Source organism: Podarcis raffonei, chromosome 3 (assembly GCF_027172205.1).
Source record: "Podarcis raffonei isolate rPodRaf1 chromosome 3, rPodRaf1.pri, whole genome shotgun sequence".
In the NCBI taxonomy this organism is placed as follows: Eukaryota; Metazoa; Chordata; class Lepidosauria; order Squamata; family Lacertidae; genus Podarcis; species Podarcis raffonei.
This window is the reverse complement of record NC_070604.1, coordinates 60,952,820-60,979,051: the sequence shown is the minus strand read 5'-3', so window position 1 is coordinate 60,979,051 and position 26,232 is coordinate 60,952,820. Positions and strand designations below refer to the sequence as shown.

Sequence of the window (26,232 nt, the reverse complement as noted above, 5' to 3'; positions counted from 1 at the left end):
CCTGGTCTAGGACATACCTTTTCCCATATGTGCCCTGCCCTGTGTTTCTGTGTGCTCTGGCTTCCATCACAGTGTTCTGATGCGCCAGAAGCAGTTTAGTTATGCTGATCGCAGAAAGCTGTCTGTGGACACCGGCTCTCTTGGCCTGAAGCGAGATGAGCACCACACCCCATAGGCACTGGATTTAACCATCCAGGGGTCTGTTACCTTTTTACCTACATGCCCTGCATGAGTTAAGATCACTGAATAGGATATGACATGAGGTGAGTCCATCTAGCAGCAGGACCAGGATGTGTGTTTGATGGTGGGCACCCATATTCTGGAATTTTGGCTCCAACTAACAGATGCCCTCATACTTCAAAAATGAAGAAGAGCTGTTAGATCATTTGTAGCACCTCTATCCATGCAAGATCACCAGCAAGGGAAGATCATCCTGGCCCCAGCTGGATAAAATAGCCAGTTTACAACTCACTACTTGGTTCTATCTATTAAACTGATATCCTTTCTCTTGGCTTCACTTCTTTTCCTTGGATATCTTGTTTTTTAGTTTATAAACCCAAGGACAGGGTGTGTTCACCATTAAAAACAAAAAATCAATGTGAACCACTCGGGAGATATTCAATATTCATGTGAAAAGCAGGGTAGAACTATAATTAATTAATCCATTAATTTTGCGCACTTGCAATCTTGCTCGCTTGCTTACTGGCAACACTGCAGATTGGCACCCTACACAAAAGTGGAATATACCACAAAAAGGCATACCTGAAACTTGAACAAAGTGTGTTTTAATGGTTATGTGAAGTTTATTTAATTTATGACAACAACAAAAGACCAAGGCAGAGAAGTTGATTGTTGAATGTAATCACCATTGAATTGTGGCAATGTGCACCGTTTAGTTCTGAAGGCTGGTGTAGTGCAATGACTATAGCTGGTCTGGGGAAACTGTGGCCCTCCAAATGCGTTTGGATTCCAGCTTCCATCAGCCACAACCAGTACAGGCAAATGGTCAGGGATGATAGTTGTCATCCAACAACATCAGAGGGCAAGAGGTTCCTTGTACCTGGACTAGAGTATTGGGCTTATATGTGGAAAACTATAATGGACTGGCTGGATGCAGAGAAGTGATGAGAGGTACCAGCTGGGGAACACCACAGAAAAACCCAGAGGAAGAAGGCTCAGAGCCAGGGGATTGGTGATGGGATGACAGTGAGTGGTCAGAGGGAGAAGAGAGAGCAGACTGGGAGGGGGAGGTGTCAGAAGCTGAAGAGGTAACAGGGTTTAGTGAGCAGGAAGAGTCTGTGGCAGAGAGCAGTCCAAAATCAGAGGCAGAAGCAGAGGCTGGAAAGGAGGGGGGGCCAAGAGGCAGAGATGGTTCAGGCTGGTAAAGAAACCAGGGTGTCTTCCCCTCCTGCTGTGACCAGTTCCCCTCCCCTTTGGTCCCTCAGAACCAGAAGAGGTATGAAGAGGGAGGAGCAGAGACAGGCAAGGTAACAGAGTCTCAGGTTGCTTGGGAAGGACGCAGGGGAGGAGGAGACAACTGTGGGAAGGTGAGAACCTTCAGTCCTCACAACTGTCTCATAGGGGCAACTTGCTGTGCTCACTAGGCCTGGCCTCCTGAGCCAACTTTAGTCTTCTTGAATAAAGAGCTAACTGCACTGACACTGTGGGTTTGTTTTGTTTTGTTTGTTTGCTGATCTACTCCTAACCCCCACTCCTGACAGAAACTCAGATGCAATCCCTACTTGGCCATGAAGCCCACCAAATGGTACATCCCTCTCTCTCAGTCTCACTTCTCTCACATGACTCTTATGAAGGTTAAAATCTTGCTTCAAACTTCATGGGGAAAATGAGTAATTTAATAATTATCTTCAAAGGAAGTTTTATTTGTATTTTTGCATTCAAAAATCAAAGGTGCCCCCCCCAAGTCATTCTTAGTGTAATTTAAAGGAGAATGTTTGATAAGAATAACTAGGCAGAGACCGTAACTCAATGAGCTGAGCAAATGTTTTGCATTTTAAAGATCCCCAGTTCAATCCATGACATCTCCGGTTTAAAAAAACAAAAAACAAGCTGAGGCAGGAAAGGATGTGGAAGACCTGGAAGGTTACAGCCAGTTATAGAGCAACAATCCCAGGCTAGATAGACCACAAGACTGATTCATTTAACAAAGCTTCATATTTCCCAGTCAGGGTTTTCACAGCAACCTAGCAGCTTAGTGCCCCTGGAATCGGAGAACTGACTATATAATGCACATTTATTATCTGTATAATTTATCGAAGGATGAAAACATTTCTGAACAGTAATCTTTGGGATTTTGAAATAGTGGTACCCATGACAACTGGAGCACTTTCCCATTTGTGTTATTATGCATTGCTACATACATCGGTAAGAGTCATGCCTTAGTACAGTAATTCTCAAATTGTTCCATGCTACAATACCATGAGGGAGTTGCTGGGAAACACCTGCACTCTGTGCCCGTGGAGAAGGAAAATTTATTTAAAATCCTATACTGATGGCACTGTAACTCAATCTGGGTTTTTAGGGTGAGGAAGGAGGCTCATAATTGTATTAGAGAGGGTGTCTTATGTGGTGGAACTGTCCAGTGGTGGAGGAGTTTTGGAACACTATCTTCCATGAAGTTTCATTGATAATAAATGCACAAAAGACTACTTATTTTTGTGGTTTAAGGACACAAGTGCCCTATAGTTACTGGAGCATTAAAAAACTGGGTCTGACAACTGGTGGGTGGATTGCTGGTCAGAAAGCAGTTCTCTTGTCTTATTGGACATATAGAAAATCTGACTTCTAAATTTTGCAGGACATTTTGCTCTCCTGTGGCGATATGGAGGGGAAGTTGTAAGCAAGCACAATTTGTGGCATTGCACATTATCATCCCTGATCACAAGGTACAATACCCCAGGTGTGTGGAGCTTGAGTCAATATGAGATAGCTTTAATTCTGATCCTAAAATGGCATATCATTCTCTAATTGCATCTTGCAACTGCTTGCAAACATTTTTATGCAGTTGTTGTCAACCATCCAGATATAAAATCCTTTCTAGTTCCTGTTTCCTCTGAGTAGAGTGGGGCTGGTTTCTAAGCAGCTGTTTGCCATAGCTGTTGCAGAGAAATGTGATTCCCAAGAGTCAAAATTATAAGGCATGTATTTGAGACACATGCACCAATATTTTGAGTCAGGAGATAAGTCTTAGGAAAGTCTTCTTTCTGTATATTCACTGAAAACTTGTTCAAACATAGCGGCAGAAGAGAACTGGTTATAATTCTACAGCATCCCAAAACAAATGTAAGATAATTTATTCAGTACTCATGTTCCCTCTTGAAAATGGCTATGTGTGGACCAAGGAATGAGAAGGTAGCACTTCAAGAGTGGAAACAAGATCAAAATCATTACTGAGTAGGCCAGTTCACCTTCATAAATATGAAAGAATACACATATTTTCTCCGAAGAATAAGAAAGGAACTGCCATGTGAAAAAGCAAGTCCCAATGCAATTATTTATGTTTGTATATTCTTTGATACTGAGGCCTACTTCCTACTAGTGAGGTAAATCTGTGTCTTGGCTGTACTGCTTTAGACTTCAAGGGAAAGTAGCAAAATGCTGCATATAAATAAATACCAAACTTTTTAAACAAACTTTCACAAATAAAACTAATTATCAGGTATAAGAGTTCTAGATTAGCTTTCTCCTTGGCATGTTACGTTTTCTATGTACTGGGATATTTATTTATTTACATGAAGGAGCATTTAGTCACGTGACATTCCTCCACACCTACACTAGGTAGTGATACATCTCAGATACGTAGTACCTGATGACTGCCAAAAGTACCTATATTTTAAGATATATGTCATAGGGTTGAACAATGCAAATACTGTTCATTTGACCTTTGTCAAATGATGTTTGGGCCATGATTCTGTCCGGCCATGTTTACAATTCAACCTGTTTTGCACATAATCAGTCTGCCCTCTTCCAACTTGGCAGCTGAGGGCTTTGTGTAATGAGGGGTTTTACTTCTGCACTGTTCACAAAACACACACTTAATTCTCCATGGCAACCATCCAGTCATCCGATACAGGCACCATCTCACACAAGTGTTTACTAGAAATATGAAATGCTTTGATGAAAATTACCTTGGGTAGCAGAGAACCAGCAGGAAGCCACCAGTGAGAGGAGGACTCTTCATAGATTTTCATTGTGATCCTCAGTTCACACAATGCTGGTCTGTCCTTGGATTGGTTTTGAAGCAGTGCACTGTGAATTGGATAAATGAGGACACAACTTTCCAGGCTGAACCAGAAATCTCATTGCCTGAGGCTGGCATCTAGCCCAGGAAGAGATGGGAAAGCTCAGTGGTAGAAAGCACATGCTTCGCATGCAGAAAGTACAAGTCCAGTCACTAGCATCTCTAGTTTAAAAATGCACAAAAACAAGTAGCCGGTTTTGGGAAGTGCTAAATCCTGACCATTGGCCATGCTGACTGGAGCTGACAGTTGTCATTTTTTAATGTCTTTTAGATGCTCTGTTTTTAAAGTTTTTATTTTTCATAGCACTGCTTTGCTACTTTGTTGCTTGATGGCCTGGGTTGCTTTGGGAGGAAGGGTGGGATAGGAACTTGATACAGAAATAATGGTGCACAAAAATTGAAAGGCACCATGTTGGATACCGCTGGAGTAGGTAATATTGGACTTAATGGGCAAAGAGTCTCATGCAGTATAAGGCAGCTTCAGCTGTGTGCTTTCAGGTGCAATTGCTAATTACGTATCCAAAAATGACAGTGAAGTGTTCTGAGGCTGGAAATGCAGGGGCAAGAGGTAGCAAGACAGAATGCATAAAGCCAATATTCAGGGACAAGCTACCAAATGGACACAAAGGCACATAGCACAACCCTGATGACAAGTTTATCCGAAGCATCTTTGCAAGAGATCTTGCTGAGCAGAGAAGCAACAGATGGGGAGGTGTGCTTATCCCTTTTTCCACCGGCCTCTTTTCCTCCACTACCATCACCTCCAAAGCTGTTTTCCCCTGCACAGTTTGGAACTCCGGCAAAAGTGCTTAAAATTCCACTGAATTTTAATATGCAGTTTTCAAGTCAGGAAGCTGCTAATAGCAACAGAGGTCCTGTGGCATAATTATAATTATGAGTTATTTCAGAATGCCAAGAGTCTGTAGTACAATCCTTGATTGTCCACTTGAGACTGCAGGTAAGGGGCTACAGGTTTGAATGCTCTCCACGTGTTTTTGTGCCTGTGCACACACAAGTATGCAATTTCTATCTGCAGTTTGAAGAGACCCTGTCTGAGAAAGACTGACCTATGAATTATTTCTGCACATTTGAATCTGACTTCACACAGACTGAATCCTCTACACCAATGGCAAACTCCTTCTATGAGGTTGGACCCATGGGTATCCAAAATGGCACCAGCCCTTGGCAAGGAGATTATTAACAGGCTCAGGGATATCCCAAGTTTTGCAGAATTGCAGCAATTTTTAGTAAATAAACTCTCAGAGAGCAGAAACCTCAGAAACAGCCAAATGAGAACTGAACCATGTTTCGGGGACACAGAATGCCGATGGTTGAGGGTGGGACAGTAAACAGGGGGTGGGCAGGTGGAATGGAGACTAGCTGGAACACCAGATACAGGCAGTCAACCCAGCAACATTTTGTTATTGCAGGTCTCGCTTGTTCAACCAGAATTGATTATAGAATGCCCTGAAATTAAAAGCTTGAAGCTGGGCTCATTTCCTCACAGAGCTTCATTTTTTAAAATTTTCATGTTCATCTTCCACAGCGCAAGAAATTTGTAATGATTTTTTTTTAATTTTGAAGTTAAATGTCTATCAGAACTTTTGAATTGCTGAAGACATGTAATGCTTGTTACCAAAAATAAAATGTATTATCCAGAATATGACTGGGAAGAGGAGAGGGACTGTTATAAGAGGATAATTCCAGCTTATTATTCCTGTAGTATTCTCTCATCTGTAGATACCTTTTAGGGCTCCCCCCACCCCACTCAGCAGGGGTCTAATTGTTGTTTGGATGTGAATGTACGTTTTAGCTTCTCCAAAATTAGTTTCCATTCAGTACAAATGTTCTCATTAAGAAGACATTTAACATGAGAAGAATATAAATGAAGAGATTTCTGCTCACTAAGAAGGGTTTTTGTACTGATCAAAGGAACTGTGAAGCAATACACACTATAACACTTAATCTTTAGCATTTCCAGAGCTCAGAGCTTTAGTTCTTTAGTCTTTCTGCAATAATTAGATGACCTAATGTCTTTTTATAACAACCCCCATAAGAAACAGTGATCACTGTGGTATTTCATGAAATGTTAGTGTCTGTATGATGCACCCTGCCTTTTAGAAACCAAAGGACAACTTCGTTGTGAAGTGAAAGGCTTAATATAATATAATCTCATATAATCTCAAATAATATAATATAATCTCATTCAGAGTATGCTTCTTCTTCTTTTAAAAAAATAGCAGCTAAGTGTTCACCTTTGTGCATGTCTCGGGAAGCTTCTTTTTTCTTCCAATAGTTGTATGCATAGTTCTACTCCAGCATCTCAGGACCTGAAACTGACTAAAACAGGATGTTGTGGTTAAGGTTTTCTGACCAGTTCTGCCTACAACAAGGTGGTCCCGTTGAAATTTTAGTTAATACAGAACACTCCTAAGCTGTGGTGTCTGTTCTACAGAGAATTATGGAGCAGGATGTTACAGCATCAGAGGTGTCAATCAGGTTGTATGGACAAGCAACACTTTTTAAAACAATTCACCTAACCGCTCAGCCTTGTCACTTCCTGTTATCATTACCCAAGAAAAGCAGGGCATGCAACAAATTGTTTTTATTTTCAGTGTTTAAAAATATTTGGGTCTGGGCTGCAACAGTATAAAATAATGGCTACGCTACAACTGCTCTGATTTGCAACTGGGCCTAGGATGCTGCCTTACACTGGTTCAGACCATTGGGCATCTAGCTCAGTATTGCCTACACAGGCTATCAGTAGCTCTCTGGGATTTCAGATGGAGTCTCTCCCAGTTGTACCTGGAGCTGTGGGGGATCGAACCAAGGACCTTCTGCATGTGAAGGAGATGCTCCACTACTGAGCTACAGCCTTTCCAACTTCCCTATTATGGCCTGGAAAAGAAGCCTTGGCAGTGGCTGCCATAATTTCCAAAGTGGTTCCCATATTAGCTTTCCATCTGCCTTGTCGTTGGTGCCTTTTAGTGGCACAGTGGTGGAGGCAAGCCCCCAGTTTGTCTGCTCACTACAATAGACGCATGGAGGTCTATGCAACTGAAGGTACTGTGCAACTGAAGCTACCAACCCATGTTACAAGCATCCAACTTGCAACTACTACCATGCAAATGCTTGTAATGGCAGGGGCAGCTGGTGCCGACTCTGCTGACATTTGTGTGCTAGATTAAGACTGCTTAGGGACACAGGTGATGCTGTGGTCTAAACCACTGAGCCTAGGGCTTGCCGATCAGAAGGTTGGTGGTTCGAATCCCCACGACGGGGTGAGCTCCCATTGCTCGGTCCCAGCTCCTGCCAACCTAGCAGTTCAAAAGCATGTCAAAGTGCAAGTAGATAAGGCAGATGGAAAGCTAATATGGGAACCACTGCTCTGGCAGGAAGGTAAACGGTGTTTCCGATCGCTGCTCTGGTTTCACCAGAAGCGGCTTAAGTCATGCTGGCCACATGACCCAGAAAGCTGTCTGTGGACAAACGGCAGCTCCCTTGGCCAGTAAAGCAAAATGAGCGCCGCAACCCCAGAGTCGTTCATGACTGGACTTAACTGTCAGGGGTCCTTTACCTTTTTAAGACCTGCTTGTCAAGGCTTTTTTTGAACTGATAACACAACTTTCTATTTTTGTAAGCAGCTGGATTGGCTCAAAATGTTTTTTTATGTTTGATTTTCAGTTTTTATGTATAAACATTTCATCTGGTCCTTTTTTTAGGTTACTTGTTAAATTATTTTAAACCCACACTGAGATATTAAGATGAAGACATACTTGCTTAATTGCCAAATAAAGATCCCAATGGAAATCCTATTTATATACATGGGTTCGACCATAGTCATTGCATACCCTTGGCTACGGTATTCCCCACCTATGGAAAGATGTTAGTATTTTTCCTCTGATATGTGAAACTGACCCAACTAAGCATTTGCATTAACTATAGGGTGCCATCTATATAGCACTAAGAGTCACAATCATTGCTGTGTTGCAATCTAGTGTGGAAAGATAGAGCAATTCAGAGTCAGGGTGGGGGGGGAAGGTGGTTAAGCAAAATGCTGTTAGCATGGGAAAGCTGTTGTTTATTCTGGTGTGCACTGAGGTTTTCAAGGCTGCATAGCATGAAATAAAGGGTTCCTTATTTGTGTGTGAGTTTACACTTCGTTATGGTTGTCACCAACTCACAGCATGAGTACAATAAAAGCATGCTTTACTTTGGCAACCAATCTCTTTGTCTTGACACCTGACCTTGGTATTGTGCCAAAACCAGACTAGTTAAAAGTTGCTAGATTGATTGATTGATTTACTCACCCACTCACACCCAAACAGCTTTTTTCTCTTTAAAATCTTGGCTATTGAATGTTGTGATGTTGCATGTTGCATGTTAAGAAATAAATGTAGGGGTTTTTTTCCCCATTCCCCAGAGAACTCTACACAATTACATTTCCCCAATATTTATCTGAAACACGCTCACCATCTGTCCCCACTAAACTAGTTTTGCTGTAGTAACATCCTGTCATATTCTCTCAATAACCTCTAGTTTACTGTCTTTAGTTGCTGTTGGAGACAGGCTTGCTGCAGGTACCCAGGGATAAACTTAGCATTTCCATTTTAGTACAGCAACACAGATGGAATATACTGGATGTTGAAGTCTTAAAGGTATCAAGATATGATACACCCTGGTTTCACAGGCTTGTGGATTTTCATTCTGGATAACCTTAGGCAGTATTCTTCTATCGTTCGGACAATGAAACTTTTATCATTTGTTTGGGGTTTTCTGTATGTATGCAGCTGGACAGAAATCACAGGAAATGTCGTGTAACCAGGCATCACTCTGCATCAAGGATGGCATGAAGATTCTGAGATGGCTGCAGCTTGCTCAGAAGCCATCAGAATACAAATCAAAGCCAACAGACTGCCACACACCCAGTGTAAATCCCAGTCACCTGGTCAGTCTGGACCCTAAATCTGTTGCCCCAAACATCCCTAATTTCATTGTGAAATAGATTGTGCCTTGAATAACAATATTTAGAAGATGCAAGGATGAGCAACCAGCAACCAGAATGCACATTCAAAATATAAATGACAAGAACAAAATAAACATTATCTAAAGAGCTCTGCTTCCTTCCTTGACTGCTTGGTTATGGAAGTGAGAGGAAGTGAGTTAGAGGGTCACTGGTTGTGGGCAGATAGTATTATTTAGCATGTATATATGGATCTTTTCCAGAAGTATAATAATCAGAACAGATTTTCTTTGTCAACTATGGTAATTAGAATTAAAAATTGGTGTAGGTTGCTGAATCTTGTTAAGAGCACAAACTTGCCAGTGTTCAGAGTTGATAAAAATAATATTCAGCTGTATCTAATTAATAAAACTATGAAGCTTAACACAGGACTTTTTAACACCTTCTCAAACTTCAGATAACTGATTTGTACAGAAAAGCAGTCATTTTGTTCTTTGGGAAAAAATTAAGCATACTTCATGAAGTGATTAGATAAAAGATCATTCTGTTTTGTGGCTTCACAATAAATATTGAGACTGTTTAAACAATCTTGTTTTGCATGTAAACAACAGCAGAAATTATATTTCAATATCTATACATATGATTTCAAATTCTGGCTTGTTAAAAAAGTAGACATTGCCAAAACAAATTGCCAGAACACATACATAAAAGGCAGTATAATATAAAATGATTTCCTTAGACAATTTAAAATCATTTTTAAAAATCTGTTGGTTTGGTTTAAAATGTGACTTTATGGCTATTGAAATGATCTATTAAAGAACAAGGAATAATGGGCTTAAACCCAAAGACATATATGGAGAGATGGCATAATAAGATTCTATGTACTTTTGAATCTTACTCATTTCTACAGAAGAACATATTTAACTGGTGATGGCAATCTCTGGAACATTAAAGTACTTAAATTTGGCTGGGTTGTATCCTTTTTTCTTTCTTTTAGACCTCTGACATGCTGATTCCGGGTATCTGATAGATGCAAATTGCATAGTATTGTCTATGCAGAACCAACACAGAGGCTTGTCAACCATAGCAGAGGCTTGACAACCATATGTCAGGAGTGCTCTGATGGTGTTTCCTGCTTGGCAGGGGGTTGGACTCAATGGCCCTTGTGGTCTCTTCCAACTCTATGATTCTATGATTCTAACACACAAGACCAGCCTAAGTCAATAAATAATGATGATGATGATGATGATGATGATGATGATGTTTTAGCTGTTTCTATTTTAGTTGTAATCTACCTTAAGTTCAATCAGAGGAAAAGAAGGGATATAATAATCAATCCATGTGGGACCTTCTTTTTTGCTCCTCTCTCCTTTCTTTCCTGTAAAAGTAATAATCCAGGTACTACTTCCCGCACTTCCAAATTTGTACTAAAATGCTGAAGCATGGCTAGTGCAAGAAGTTGCCACATATGCATATGTACTCACCCACTGACTTGCTGTGCCAGCAGTAGGTGGGTAAGGATGGGCCTAAACATGTCACAAACCATGACATTGCCCAAGCAATGCTGGGACATTGTGCTGGATTTCCATTCACTTGTAAATATGCCAGAACAAACTGCAAAAATTAGGATGTCAATTATGTACACAGTTACTGAAGAAAAACAATGCTTAGAATAGATTCCCCCTCCTCTTGGGATCACATAAAACATAGGATCACTTAGAATTTCTCTCTCACACTAAAATATATGTATTCTAGAAACACGTGTTGCTGCAGCATATACGCTTCATACAAGCTGCTGCCCCACCTCTCAAACAAAACAACACAAATTTGGTAAACAAATACCATTCATTTAAAAAATGAAGTTGTAGGGTTTCACAAAACAGTAATTTATAGTTAAGAGACTGAAGGTGCAGGATTGGTGAAACTGTCCCAGATGCTGCCACTGACAAGTCCTTTTCCATGCAGTTCTTTGTGCATTTTCATACGAATCTCTGGACTTAACAAAAGCGCCTTTATCTGATTCAGTTTGGACAACAGGGCCAACAGTTCTCTGTGCAAGGCTTCCTTTATTACATCTGCTTCATGGCTCTTCCCTAGAGAGGAGGAAAATGATACATTTTTGCATATGAGTAATTGTTGCCTAAAATGTTATGGAACGAATAAAAAGAAATGCCATCGATTGGAAAAAAACAACACAAAATGCCCTTATGCATCTTTTAAATATATATAAAAGGTTATGTTTAGTCAAAAATATAATTTAAGGGTGCAAATGTTACTTAGAAATGAAGCATAGTGATACAATATTCATGAACAATTCCCATTCTATTGGGTAACAGTAGCTATGATTAATATTAGTGGTGACAATTCCATTCAACAAAATGTCTTCTTTTGTACTTCAAGTAAACAGTTGTCCAGTTCTGCAAAACAAAAATTAATGGCATTGTTTCCAGTTTAGCTAGCCCATCTTCCATTGGCCATTTGTTTTGTATCCACAGGGCACACAAAGAAAGCAGTGGAGATTCATATATCTTTTCTGCAGCTGAGAACACAACGAAGCTGGCACTTTAGTAGTCAGATCTCTCCATCCTTCTGGCCCTCTCTGTCTTGCCGTCTTTCCCATCATTCAGTAGTTTGTTTTTTTATTCTTATCAGCCTTGATATTTGTTATCATGAAGCTCTGTAAATTAGCATCCCTCTGTTCAGACGAGGTGCCTGCTAACAGACAATCACAAATCACAACTCAAGTCAGCCAGGATAGCTCGGCAGAGCTGATCCAGGGAGCAGAGTCGTGGGTATTTGTAGCTGGATCATGCCTTCTTGGCCTCCTTCAAAGCACTCATTTTCTATTGTCATTCTCACTTTCCTTGCAATTGCCAATGGCTGCTTCCTCAGTTTTCACTGGGCTTTCAAAATCAGTCAGTCTGTTTTTGTTTTGGGTTTCTTCTAGATACTGCTGCACCGCCTTGAGGACTGCATTCTCCACCAGCCTTTTGCTGAGGCTCAGCAATTCTGCATCATCTGGCTCTGCCCCTTTCTTTTCACCTACACACCACAACAGACAAAAATCAGTAAACCTGTGCAGGTGGGGAAATGGCATGCAGTACACATCTATTGGGACTAGCTGCTCAGCCTCACCTAGTTGTGATGTGCAAGCTCACCCAAAGCCATCTGAATGTCTCTGTTTACTTTCAACTCCATGAAGTCCCTCTAAATGGAAACATAAAGAGGCTGCTTTCTCTCCTTTGTTTTTCTGTGCCCTGACCTTTCATGAATCTTAGTTGTTTTGTTGGCCTGTTTTGCTCTTAGATTCCTCCCAGGTCCAAATGCTATCCAAATCCCAGTTTACTCCTTGACAATCACTTTGAAACAGCAGCACATAAAACTATAAATCTTGGTGTGGTGAATAATCTGGGAACAGTTGACACTGCACTATTGCTAAAAGTAAGAGGGTGTGGCCCTGATCAGTACCCCATAAAGAAACTACAATAAATACTTTTAAAAACCCACAACCAGCAAAATCTGTGAATGTTCTAGTGTGAATACATTTCTACAAATAATATATAAACTGAACTGGCAACTAAAAATCCCAGAGCTCTTATCAGATTTTTATATTTCTTTCATATTAAATCCATAAATCAATGACATAATACATAAAACACCTATTATTTACTTTCCAATATTTATTTTCTCACCAAACTGTATCTTACACATTAAAAAATTGAGAAGTCTGTTGAGCTCGGTGAATTCAAACTTGGCTATGAAACTAACAATACCGTCTGTGTATTTATGTTTTTCATTTTAAAAGGGGACATTTGTTTTGCTTTTTGATTGCTGTATTGCTAATGGGTTCAAAATCTCAGCTAAATGCATCTATTGTGGAGGACCACTGACTGCCTCTCTAAACCCTGGAGTGAGAGACAGAGGAAACAGGGTAATATGGCAACTGCAAGGTATATAAAAGGATGCTACAAAAGACTAAAGGACAGAACAAACTTTGCTTCCATTGTGCATTTCTTATTACAACAATCTGAACTCAAAATGACTGCTTCCCTAGGTTTCAATTCTCTAGTGTTCCCTAAAACAGCTTTCTTGTGTCACCTACACTTTGGTTTCTACTGTCCTTACAAGGGGTTATAGCCAATGCTGTCCTTCCATTCATGAAAGGCTCTTGGATCCTGCAGAGGCTTCCATGATCAGAACAGGAATAGAGCCAATTTTCACACATTCCCCCTTTTCTCCTTTGTGCAGCCTCACATGCTGCCTGCTATGCTGTTCTACAGGGTCCCTCTACCCTCTGGAGCAGAGCTGAGATATATGAGTTCCAAGAACTGTTGGAGAAAGGGGAATCAATGAAATAGCTCTCTTCTTTCCTATCATTACACCTGGAGCTGGATCAGAGACCCTTCTGTGAATACAAGGACATTGTTAAAATACACCCCAAGAAGTTCATGTACAGCCACTGGAGAGTGTGCTATATTCCTCTGATTAGACAGAGCAACTATCAATAGTAAAGTGATGCCGCAGCAAGAGAAATGGGTACTGGTAGAGCAAGATGAGGACAGTACAGCATGAGTTTGTGAATAACAGTTAATTTTGCCAGAGCTGACACTTGCCCCACACGAATTGTTGAATGCCAGATTCCATGGTTAATACATGGAAAGGTTATCAACTGTAGACATAAGTTTTAATGTATGAACAAGGCTTTAAGGGTACTGGTTTTCTGGTATATCATTAGCTTTGGAGTGTTTGTCACAGTTCTTTAAAACTACGGCAATATAAGCCAAGTTAGTAGCAAGCAGGTCCCAACTTACCGTAATATGCATTCACTCAATTCCAACATTATGCTTCTGGTTGGTAAACATAATATGCATGTTTTTACCACAAAAATCAAGGTGCTTATAATTAGGCAAAATAGAAAAATAATATTGTTTGAAAGGCAACAAGATGGATGCCTTTTAGCTGGACAGATTTAAAGAGATGCATATTATTATTATTATTATTTATTACTTAGCTTTTAGCATAATTTCTTGGGATTATTCAAAAACATGAATTGTTTTCTGGCTTGTTTTGTTTATGTATTCATTTAGCAGCCTTTTAATGTGTTAAGTATGCATACAGGTGCACAAAGACAATTAGCAGCAAATAATAATACATAAAAAGCCATGCAGCTGCTTCATACATTTATTCAAAGAACTCATATCAAATATCTAATGTATACACCCTCTTTATTACAAAAACAGTTTCTTAAAAGTGAAGCTCTTGGACAAAACCAGAAAATTCTTCAAGAGTCTTCTCTCAATTTTTTCCAGCAAGCTTTATAATGGCTGCAGGAGCAGGATCATTTATTCATTATTATTAAATTTCTATACTGCCCTAACTAGATAATATAATCACCAAAACAATACCGCCCTCAGTTTAAAAGGCCATAGATTGCTTAATCAGACAAAGGCCTGTATATAGAGGAACATTTTCCCCTGGCGCCTATTAAGAACTGACAATCCATCCTGCCCCATAGAAACAGTAGAATCTAAAACTTTGCTCAAGTTTGAAACTTTACTCCAGTTCAAAATAAGCATGGCAAGCCAGGGCGACCTTTGCAACAGCATCTTCTCCTAGTCATTGTGTGTTCTTTGTGTCTTTGTGTGCAAAAGCCACATAAAGCTATCTCATTATGATACAACAATATACACCCCAGGGCACATGATACCACAGAATTGTAAAGTTCAAAACAAGAAAGGACAAGACATGTGTAGCCTGTAGTCTGTCAACATTTTGAAGAAGAGTCTTGCTGTTAAAACATTGCTATGACTCATCCTAGAGCAGTAAGCTCAGCTATGCTGTTTTGTGAAACATCAAAAAGTCAACTTAATTTACTATCATTCTCCCTTCCCATTTTTTCCTTCATTAGGAGCATGTCTGCACCAGCAAATTTTCATCTTATTTTACTAGAATATATATTAAAGTGGCATATGCACTCTTGTCCTGCATCCTGTCATTGCCAGGTTTTGTTGTTGTGAAGTTAGAAATTTAAAAAGGTACATTCACAAGCAATTCTAAAATTCTATGATAGTTTTTTGTTTATTTGTTCATTTTAAATCTGATCAGACAGGAACAGAAGTAGTCTATGTCCACGATGGGTGTGCAGTAATTATATGAATTGCTCTATGCAATGAAACAGGTAAGAAAACAATGGGAAATTTAACAATTGTCACAGAAGACATAGCATTAGTGAGCCCACAGTCCACTAGATACACATTCTGCCAATGCAATCTATCCCTTTTTTAGAGGAAGCTGGCCATGTTGACAGGAACATCAAACCCTTCCGTGTGCAGTAAGCGAGGCATGCAGCCTCCTGTACTCAACTTTATGTGGTTGAAATAATAATTTAAAAAAATTTAAAAATTGTCCAGTAGCACCTTAAAGGTAAAGGGACCCCTGATCATTAGGTCCAGTCGTGACCGACTCTGGGGTTGCGGCGCTCATCTCGCTTTATTGGCCAAGGGAGCCGACGTACAGCTTCCAGGTCATGTGGCCAGCATGACCAAGCCACTTCTGGCGAACCAGAGCAGCGCACGGAAACGCTGTTTACCTTCCCACCTATTTATCTACTTGCACTCTGATGTGCTTTTGAACTGCTAGGTTGGCAGGAAGTAGCACCTTAGAGACCAACTAAGTTTGTTCTGGGTATAAGCTTTTGTGTGCATGCACAGTTCTTCTCGAAAGCTTATACCCAGAACAAACTTAGTTGGTCTCTAAGGTGCTGCTGGACAATTTTTTTTCATTTATTTTGACTGCGTCAGACCAACACGGCTACCTACCTGAACCAACTTTATGTAGTAGAGCATGTAATTTGTGTGTAAATTGACCCCAAGGTAAGAAAAACAACATGAGTTTTCTTGATTTTTTTTTTTTAGTTTTCTTGATATTTTACTGTATATCAGCATATTGTTCTATTCGCCATGTGTTAGCCAAAGGTACAAAATGGGTTTCCTACAATCCAAACAAACATACACAGTACATGTGACCATCTGAAAAGAAAAGAAAAAAAAGAGTACTATGATCTGATGAAGACTATCTCCCCATGAAAAGATAATGGCAGCTGGACTTAGGAGAAATCATACCACAAAAACTCAATCATGATCTGATTTATAAAACTCCAAATTTCCTGTTTGTTTGAGCCCTCTAATGCCTTTTCACCAAGTTGGCTTGAATCTACATCCTTTGCAGAGGAGTTCAGCACAATATGAGGAAGCAAATATAATAAAACTCCAATTGAGGAATGAATTACAACAATGAACTGGAGAAATGAGCTTGGTGATCGTTCTTTCTTTGACTTGCAACTCTGCTGATATTTAAGCAGAGCAAATAGCCACACTGACAGAAGAGTCTCCCTATTTAAATTTATAAATGCAACAAGAGTAATTGGTAATGTACTACCAAGAACATGCGTTTAGAGCCCGGCCCATCCAGAATTCTCTGCATTATCAGATCAAAATAGCAGCCTGAACCTAAAATGAGTATGGCAAGCATCTTTTGTTAGTGATTGGTCAGAATGAGATTCCCCCCCCCCAGGTGCTAACTAATAATACAAACAGCATATTGGAGAGAGTATGGCATTAAAATGCAGAGGATCCACATGATCAGTCACTGTGCAGGAGGTGGGATGGCAATGTGCCATGCTCTTGGCTGTGCTGGTGCTGCTGTTTGCTGGAATTGGGATGGAGTGGGGCAGTGTGACAGTGCAGGTAGGGGAAGCCCTGGGTTGAGGTAGTGATGAGCTCAGATGCACTGGGTAGGAGGACAGCGCAGCAGCAGTGCCCCAGCTCATGTGCCACAACTGTGCGTGTGTGTGTATTCTTTTTAATTTGTGAAGGAACTAAAAAAACTTTCTCCCAAGAAACATCAACCATTTGCCAGCTCCAGGCATGGAGGAAGGAGTCATATGAATAACAGTGCAGTTGATGAAGCAAAAGTGAAACTTCTAGCTGCATTAGAAGGGAAGCAACATCCATTAAAACATCATTTTTACTTCCTGGCCAGAATTTACTTGATTTCAACATCAGTGTTTAGTCTTGATAACCAGGAACAAAAGAGAGAGGGCTCCTTCCTGTATAGCAATTTGGTAAAGGGAATTTCAATGGACACAAGCTTTTCCTAGGGCAGAGGTTGCTGCACTACAACTGCCATCATCCCTGGCCACTGGCCATGCTGGCTGGGGCTGATGGGAATTGGAGTCTTGCAACATCTGAAGGGCTACAGGTCAACCACTTCTGCCCTAGAGGGATGAGGAAACCTGCACCTGTTGACACTCCAGCTTCTAAACATCCATTAACAGTACAGGAACTCGATATTCCTTTGTGTTCAGTCATATGCAGTGCAGTCCTATAAATCCCACAGAGAACAACATGGGTTATCACAAAGAGTGTGTGTTTCAGACTGTTGCCACCTCAGCTTCTCTCTCTAGGCCTAGTTGCCCTGAGACTGCAGAACTGAAAGGAAGTGCAGTCTGGCTCCATCCATCAGCCAGTGGATCAAGGGATGATGTGTTGTGTGCATTTTTACAGTAAGAAAGGCCCACATGTCCAGACCAGCTGATACTGTTGAGCTTATATAACTGTGAGAACTGGTGTTTGAATTTGCTTGCTTTTATCTTCCCTCCCCATTCCTTTTCCCTTTTGTATCATAGCTATTTGATGGTAAGTCTGGAGGCAGGTGCAATCTTTATCTTGCCATCTCTGCACAGCATCTAGAAAGTTTTAAGTGCATTATAAGTGAATAGTAATAATAAGATTACTCTAGCTATGTCCTCGTTCTTACGCTAGTCTTGATCACCTAGTGAAGAAACAGTCCTAGGGTGGGATATTAAACAGACAAAATTTGCAAACCTATTATGTCTCAAACAGCCTTGGAAATAGATGTTCCCACAAAGAGGATTCTTGCCCAGAAAATACGTATGCAAAGAGCCTATTTTCCTTTTCTATCTAATTGCAGTGGAATGGCCTTTTGTATACAGTGATAAGGGGAAATAATGAACGAAAACCTTGAGTGTTACAATAACTGGGGGGGGGGTACTTCCATAGCAGTTTAAAAAACCAGCAACACATCACTCTCATATAATGGCCTTGAAATGCTTATAAATCATAAACAGGTTAAATGTTTTAAATAGACAGTAGAAAAGCAACATAGTAGGATTTAAAGAATTCTATGTACCATAACGGTTGGAATAATCCCTTTTTCTCTCTGCACTTTTCTTTCTCTTCTATTTTCTCAAGCTATATTAGCATACAAAATGGCACGGCCACACTCCATCTACTGCCCACCTTCAACAGTTTGTCACCTTTGGCCATAAAGAACTCCAGTTTCTAGCATTAAAGGAAACACTACTGCAAAACACATGCCAAGAGTCAGTATAAGAAAAGCTACATGACTGGACCAGACCAAAGGTCCATCTAACTGGACACTCGTAGCATGATGGAGATAGTAATATACTGTTGTTTCTCTCCCCCATGGCCATATACCCCAAACTGTGACTGAACGTAGAACAGCCCTTTGCCAGCATGGTGCCCTCCAGACGTTTTGGGCTACAATTGCCATTCGCTCCAGCTAGCTACATGGAGGCACCAGGTTGGTGAAGACTTATACAGAAGACCCATTGTTGACCATCATGTCTCACAACCATGACAGGCCTATTGTCGCTGAATTTGCTAATCCTTTTTTAAGGCATCTATTGTATTGGCCCTCACAATACTGAACATACTAATAATCAATTCTAATGCTTTCTAAGGAGTGGGAATAGTGTTGCTTGATTATTCTTCCTACACAATTCATAGTTGTGTTCAGTTATAACTCTCCCACAGTTACAAAGCCCCAACAACGTCTTGTCTACTTGTATGTTTATCTTACATTTTCATACCACCCTTCATTGATGAGGCTCAAGGTTGGTGTATAAAAACAATATAAAAACATATAAAAACAATACAATGAAATACAACTCATATATAATAAAAAAACAGCACAACTCTAAGACACAGCAGGAAAGGCTGCATTACCATTTCTCACTTCCATACAAATCCCACTGTGGGATATCAACTAATAATTCTTCACCCTAACCTTTCTTCAAAAGCCTGCTGGAAGAGATGTATCTTAACCTGTTTCCTAAAATAATATAATTAAGAATGCATGTGGACCTCAGTGGGGATGGAATTCTACAGGCACTGGGCCACCACTGAAAAGTTCCATCTCATTAGATATACATAAGGGTATTATATTTGCCAGTCTGTTTATTGCTTCCTCCCCTGCCTCCTTGTTGTGGTATATTTAGCAGATGTTTTCAGTGGAGATCTCATCTGCATATATTGTGAAGGTAAGATATATATATATTTACCCCAACATGCATCACTTTCTGACTATTGAATATATTGATAGAATATACTGAATATAGTCTACATTTCTATAGCCTTGTCAACCAGTTCAAAGAAATTCTTTTCACATTCTGTATGTCTACTTGGGTTCTTACCATGCTGTATAACTGGTTGACATATTCTAACTTTGATACCTGAGTGTTCACCTGTGACTCCAGGTTGGTTATGAATAAGTTCAAAAGCACCAGTTTTACTACAGATTCTTTTCAATATCACACTGTATTCCATTGCCTTCTTTCACCTGTAGATAATTTAATAGCAATGAAAAGTTTTTGTTTATGAATAGAAGATAAAAAGAATTGTTTTTGTGTGTGCATACTGCTGACAAGCACTCTTACTACAAGTCTATACTTACATATAGCTAACCACAAAAAAATTATTTCCACACTGAGACAATTTACTTGTTATGGTAAATTACTAGCAATAAAGCCTTTGATATACATTCCCATCCACCACTTTTCACAAGGGCACTTAAATGGAATACAGAAACTTGGCAAACTAAAGAAAAGCCATTTCCCTGATGACACTTTGTTGGTTAGGAATACAACAAAACACTGCAGTCTTGCAAATACATTTTCAGCAAATTGCTGCCTACCTCTTCCTCCATTGGTTTACTCCATACTTCTCCCATGGCTTTCTCAACTCCCCAGCATATGCCCTCTCAATCAGGAAAAGGCAGCACTGAGTTATGGTACCACCAGACCCTTCTCTCTTTCCCGCTATTAAGAGAGAAATGGAGAACTGGGGCAGGCAGCAGCCATAGCATAGCACTTCACTTCTGCAGGTAAAAGAAGGCAAGGAGAAAACTGGGCGTGCATGCAATGGCTATGGTGCTTCATTGTCTGCTCTTTCTGCACACTTCCTGTGACCGGTGTCCAGAGGAGCTCTGATTAGCAGGTGACATCACACATAGTCAAACGAGAATACAACAGTGGATAGACCTTTATATTTCCCCACAATGCAACAGAAGCTGAATCGTTATTTAACAGTCTTCAAAAACAGCAGTATATATGCTGAGGCTGAACCAGAACAAAATCTGACGTCAGGTTCAGAATAATGGGTGCGCGTGCACTAAGGAAATGGCCTCATGAGCGCAAGTATTTCTGCTTACTTGATGGAACATTCTGCCCTCTTTTCCCCCATTTTGGAATTCCCCCCCCCCCAGAGCCAATGTGGAGGAGAGTCCCATTGTACTAACAGGACTCACTGTTCTGGCTCCTGCTAGCTTAAGTTTATTAAGTCATGCTCGGTCTTTAAATATTTAATATTGCAGAATCTACCTGTCATTTCCCTTGTGCTCCTCCTCTATTTCTTTCCCTTACCCCCTTTTCATCCCAATGTCCTCTACTAATTCTAGAATTTTCTTAGTATATGTAGCCAAGCTTAGAATGACATACCACAATGGTACTAGTCTCCTTATCAGATATGCAAATCAGCATCATAATTTGGCCATTTAAATTTCCCCTGTCCCATGTGAACCAGCTGATTAGTTGAAGTGTGCCAAGCTGTGCTATGCTATTTCTTCCAGTACACTTTGTCCCTTGATTACCCCAGAACAGTGAAAAATTGCATGGCTGTGATGGAGTACATATTCAGATCCGTCAGGGATATAAATTTGCAGAAGTCTCTGTACCTTCCTCCTTACAGACACTTGCATACACTTTAACTTTCACTCTCATGTATTTATAGCACTAGCCCCAGTTAATGGGGCACTGGACCTGTCAAAGTTCTGTTGTGATAGGTTTGCTAGGCACTGTGAGAACAAAATTGCTTGTCTTTATGCTGATCTTGATGCCAGTGTCTGGGGAGGTGTTCTTATTAAGTTATCAGGATCAGTTCCAGTTATGAAGGTCTGAGGATGTGGGCAAGATGCTTGTGGCTCTCCATCCCACAACTTGACACCTGCTCATTTTTGCTTCTTGTGTAAATTGGGAGTGGGGGTGGGGCAGACTGGGCAGATCCAGGGAGAGTGTGACCATGTTGCTCCTGCTGGATCTATCAATGCCTTTTGTTACTGTTGATCATGGTATCTTCGTAGACTATAATGTGAGCTGGAGGTTGGAGACACAGTTCTGTAAGTGGTTCTGCTCCTACTGGTCTCAGAAAATAGCACTGGGAGAAATATGTGTCCACACCCTGGCAGTTGCAAGGTGCTGCAAGACACTGTTTTATTCCCAATGCTAATTAACATCCATATGAAGCAGAAGCTACAAACATGAGTCTGTCCAAACTGCGGGAGGCAGTGAAAGACAGAGGTGCCTGGCGTGCTCTGGTCCATGGGGTCACGAAGAGTCGGACACGACTAAACGACTAAACAACAACAACATGAAGCAGTTGGAGCATCATCAGATCTGAGGCACAGTGTCAACAGTATACTGATGACACCCACCTCTATTTCTCTATTAAACATGACTCAGGAGAGGCCGTGCACAAGCTGAACCAGTGCCTGGACTTATTGGTGATGGCCAATAAATTGAAGCTAAGTGGACCTGCAGAAAGTACACACACTCCCACTGTAATTGCCTTACCATTCAAGAGTATTTTCATTGTTCCCAACATAGGTCAAGTGAAACTCATACTTGTTGCACATGGCAAGCGTGTAACTGGATCTGCATGAGTGGTCTTGCTAGCCAACATGGTGCCCGCCAAAAGTTGTTGAACTACAACTCCCATCATTTCTGGCTATTGGTTGTGCTTGCTGGGGCTGATGGCATGTTAGTTCCATAACGTCTGGAAGGCACTGTTTGCTAGCCTTGTAGCAGACCATTATCTGATGTGAGTGTGCAGAGTTGGCTTGGGGGTGGGGTCATACCTTATTGTAAATTGCCTCATGGTGGGCAACTGCTTTATCATATAAAATTGTCCATAGAATTGTATCCAATCGTCCAGATATATTATTATATTATATTATATTATATTATATTATATTATATTATATTATATTATATTATATTACATTAGTGCACTATTTCCCAAATGCTTTATAACTCAGCTAATTAATATTTGCTGCCACATGCCAAAATTCCCCCCTCTCCAAGAAGACCTCCCTGTCTTCTTTCACAAAATTTGCCTTCAGTGACGTTTTCTCCTCAGCCTTTCATCAACCTGCCTAACTGTTAATTCCAAGGCTCAGTTGTCAATTTTGCCATTTGGCCTGGAATAAGGCACGGCTTTTTATAGTTCCTTTGGTTCTGTGACCTCTTGGTCTCTGCTTTCAAGAGGCTGCTGCAAAAAGCAAGCAGAAATAGCCTGTGGTTCTTACCCAAGCCACCCTGACGACCCCACTGGTTGTTCTACCTGCCAGTCCCATAAGCCTATAACAGAACCTTTCCTGGCTTTCATTTCTGATTAATTTATGTCTACTCTGGTGATTGTATATTGACCACCCTTGTTGAGGTGCTGAACCTGTGTCTGGCTTGTACTACTTAGGCTGCAGGTGATGGCTTTAATGGTTTAATGTTCTTCCATTGAAAAAGTCCCTGTATACAGAAAACAATGTGCCAATGAGTAAACCTAGAGTTGATTTCTACATGATATGCTAGATTTTTATAGGCAAGGTTTTATATGGCAGAAAGCATCCAATCATGTTGAACCTCCACCTGTAGTCTGAGGTGGTACTTTTACAAGTGTGCTACCTTAGCGAGTTGGACAACTCTCTTCTTTGTTCTGTGTCTGAGCTTACTTTGCCTTCTTCCTGTATACATATTATGGCCCAGAACTGATCATCCAGGGGTGGGGAACCTTTATCCCTCCATACGTTGCTGTACTACAGCTCCCTTCATCCCTGACCACTGGACATGATGGGTGGAGCTGATGGGAGATGGGAGTCCAACAACATCTCCTCTAAATCTAATAAATACAGCTAACAATCTAAACTGTGTGATAAAGTTTAATTTTGCAAATACTGCATTCAACAGTATTCATATACTACATAGTTTTAATGACTGATGGGGGTGGCAGAGAACAGCTAGAAGGGAAGTTTGAATGTGTCTCTGGCTCCTTTTGAAATATACTGGATATAATAGCTGGAAGTTATATTTCTCATCACAAAACAAAGAGTATAATGTTACTCCCTGGCTCTGCCTATTATGTAAAATATAGAAATGATGTAACCAAATATCCCTTTTAACCCACATCTTTCTGAAGTGAAAATATTGTTTTTACGTTAAGTAATCATGTACCACACAGCCTTCGGAACAGTTACCCTTTTCCTAGGGAGCTAATAAGGTAATAAGCATCAACAACCTCTGCCCACTGCATCATGATATCCTAACAGCTTGTTAGGTCAGCTTGGTATCACTGAGGAGAATATTTTCTTCATTGGCCAAATTACTCCCACTGGATAATTTTCTTGCACAATATGCTATTTGCTTAGAACATGATATGTCACCCAATCTTGTCTTCATATTACTCTTTTGTGATGCCAAGGTTTGGGTTCAGACTTAGTCATGTTTAGGGAGGACCCACTGAAATCAACAGAACTTATGTCAGTCATGACTAACTTGAGTCCCATTTATTTCAGTGGGTGTAACTCTAAACATGACTATGTCTACATCTAACCCAATGTTTTGTACGCTCAACCCATTCTCAACTTTCTCCATCCAACCTAACTTCAATCCAGCTGTTATCCTACACCCAAACATTGAACTTCTGGACAACCTGTTTGCATTCTCCAATCCTTCCCCCGCCCTCAACTCAAGCCAAAATGCTCACAATCTGGTTTCTTATGGGTGTGCTGTTATATAGAAGCTTGTGTAATAATTTGAAATATATTGTACAATCTTTTATTCCACATTAACATTGTCTTTTTTGCACTAAAAAATGTTGATCTATAATTAGGAGAAAGATATTTAAGTGGGTACCTTATGGGACTACCACATCTAATATTATGGGTCAGCTAACAGAGGTTTATTTCCATGTAAGTGTTATAGCACTGGAGCCTTAGGCTGCAATCCTAACCCCACTTACCTAATAATAAGTCCCACTGAACTCACTAGGACTTACTTCTGAGTAGACATACTTAGGTTTGCAGCCATAGTCATTAATTTTATTAACGGATACCTTCCAAGTTTGCTAGGACCAAATATATGAAGCTGATTAAAACAATTTTAAACAGTGTGACAGACATGGTGTGGCTTGATTTTCTAAGAGGAAAACTGGAAATATTTTGGTTAGTAAAAAGTCAACTGTAAATTTGTCACTATGTAGCCAAGGTTGGTACAAATATTGCACTGAAGCACATAATAAATAAATAAATCTGAAAACTGAAGTCAAATCACTTACATTTTGTTAGCACAATTTTATTCTCTGGTGCACCTAACTCACTGCAATGTGAACTAAAATAGAAGCAGATCTAGTAATTATTCCAAAAAGAATATTGTATTTGTATGGATGCCATGCATTTATAATAAACAAAAGTGCTATTGAATCATTTTCTCATCCTCAAAGTATAACAGCAACAAAAATATTTTCGAACCTCCATGTCTGTTACATTTGGCTAATAATCACTGCCCTTAAAAGAGATTAGTCTTTAGTGGGCAAATACTGCCCTATCCCATAGTATATACCTGGTAAGTTAAACAAATATACACCCTGATGCACTGTTAAGATATCATCTTTACTATTCACTAACAAAACAACCTCCAAAGAGTAATCAGAATACAATTCCTCTGTTACAAACAAATCTAATAAACTGAGCATATATAGCTATATATTCAGACATTTATCTTTTACCTACCTGCACTCAAACTCTTGAAGCAAAGTATTTAATTTAAAGGGGGAACCTCACCCCAAATAAATAAAGCTGCCTTTCCCCAGCTTTAAACAGCACTCTGGAATACTGCAGCCAGTATTTAGGAAGACTCTGGCACTAGACAAAGCAGTCAGACTTACTGATTTTCTCCTCATCTCTCCCAAAAGGATAGCAGCAGAGTTGACCCATGGCATCTACAGCTTTATTTTCGTCCTTGCCCTTGCAGTGTGTACACCCCAAACTGCAAAGTGGAGAGCAATCTGGAGTCTAAAGGAAAACTGTTCATTCTACTCCAAGGAAGAGAGAAAAGCACACACAGAGGCGAGGAAAAGGGAAAGCAAGCGAGCTGTGTGCTGTGATGAACGAACAAGGCTCCACCTCCTTGTCCTTGTGTAAAATGCTTTAGCACAGATAGTTGAAGAGAGGGGGAAACTCACTTTTTAATCTGGACTGATTAACAGAGACATGATTCTCCAAACACACACCTCATACATTTTACAGGGCTTCCTTGCACAGGGATTTTAAAGAAATGAGACACTGTGCTTTGCCACCATCAAGAAAATATATATTACAATAGCTAGTTGTTCTTGGGTTTTTTTAAAAAAAATCAGTTTTTATTAATCTTAGAGTTCATAAAGTGCTAGAGCTAGTGTTGCCTTAACATCTTTTTTATTTTTCTGGGTGTCCTCTGCTTTTAAAAGCTGCATGACTGGCAGAAATGTAACAGGTGCAGCTTCTTCTATCACTAAATCAGCAAAAAGTCACATCTGTTAAATTCTTGTCTGTTAAATGACATTCGAAGAAATAGGAACTCTACCAGAAAAAGGTGGTAACT

General features: G+C 40.2%; 1 protein-coding gene across 1 annotated transcript in view; it reads right to left on the bottom strand.

Moving 5' to 3' along the window:
* Positions 1–11,753: 11,753 nt before the first annotated feature.
* AKAP7 (A-kinase anchoring protein 7) overlaps positions 11,754–26,232 on the bottom strand; it is a 78,976-nt gene continuing 64,497 nt past the window's right edge. Inside the window, 1 exon segment of the mRNA XM_053381923.1 lies at positions 11,754–12,266. Coding sequence (XP_053237898.1) covers positions 12,061–12,266 — 206 coding nt within the window. The 3' untranslated portion in view covers positions 11,754–12,060.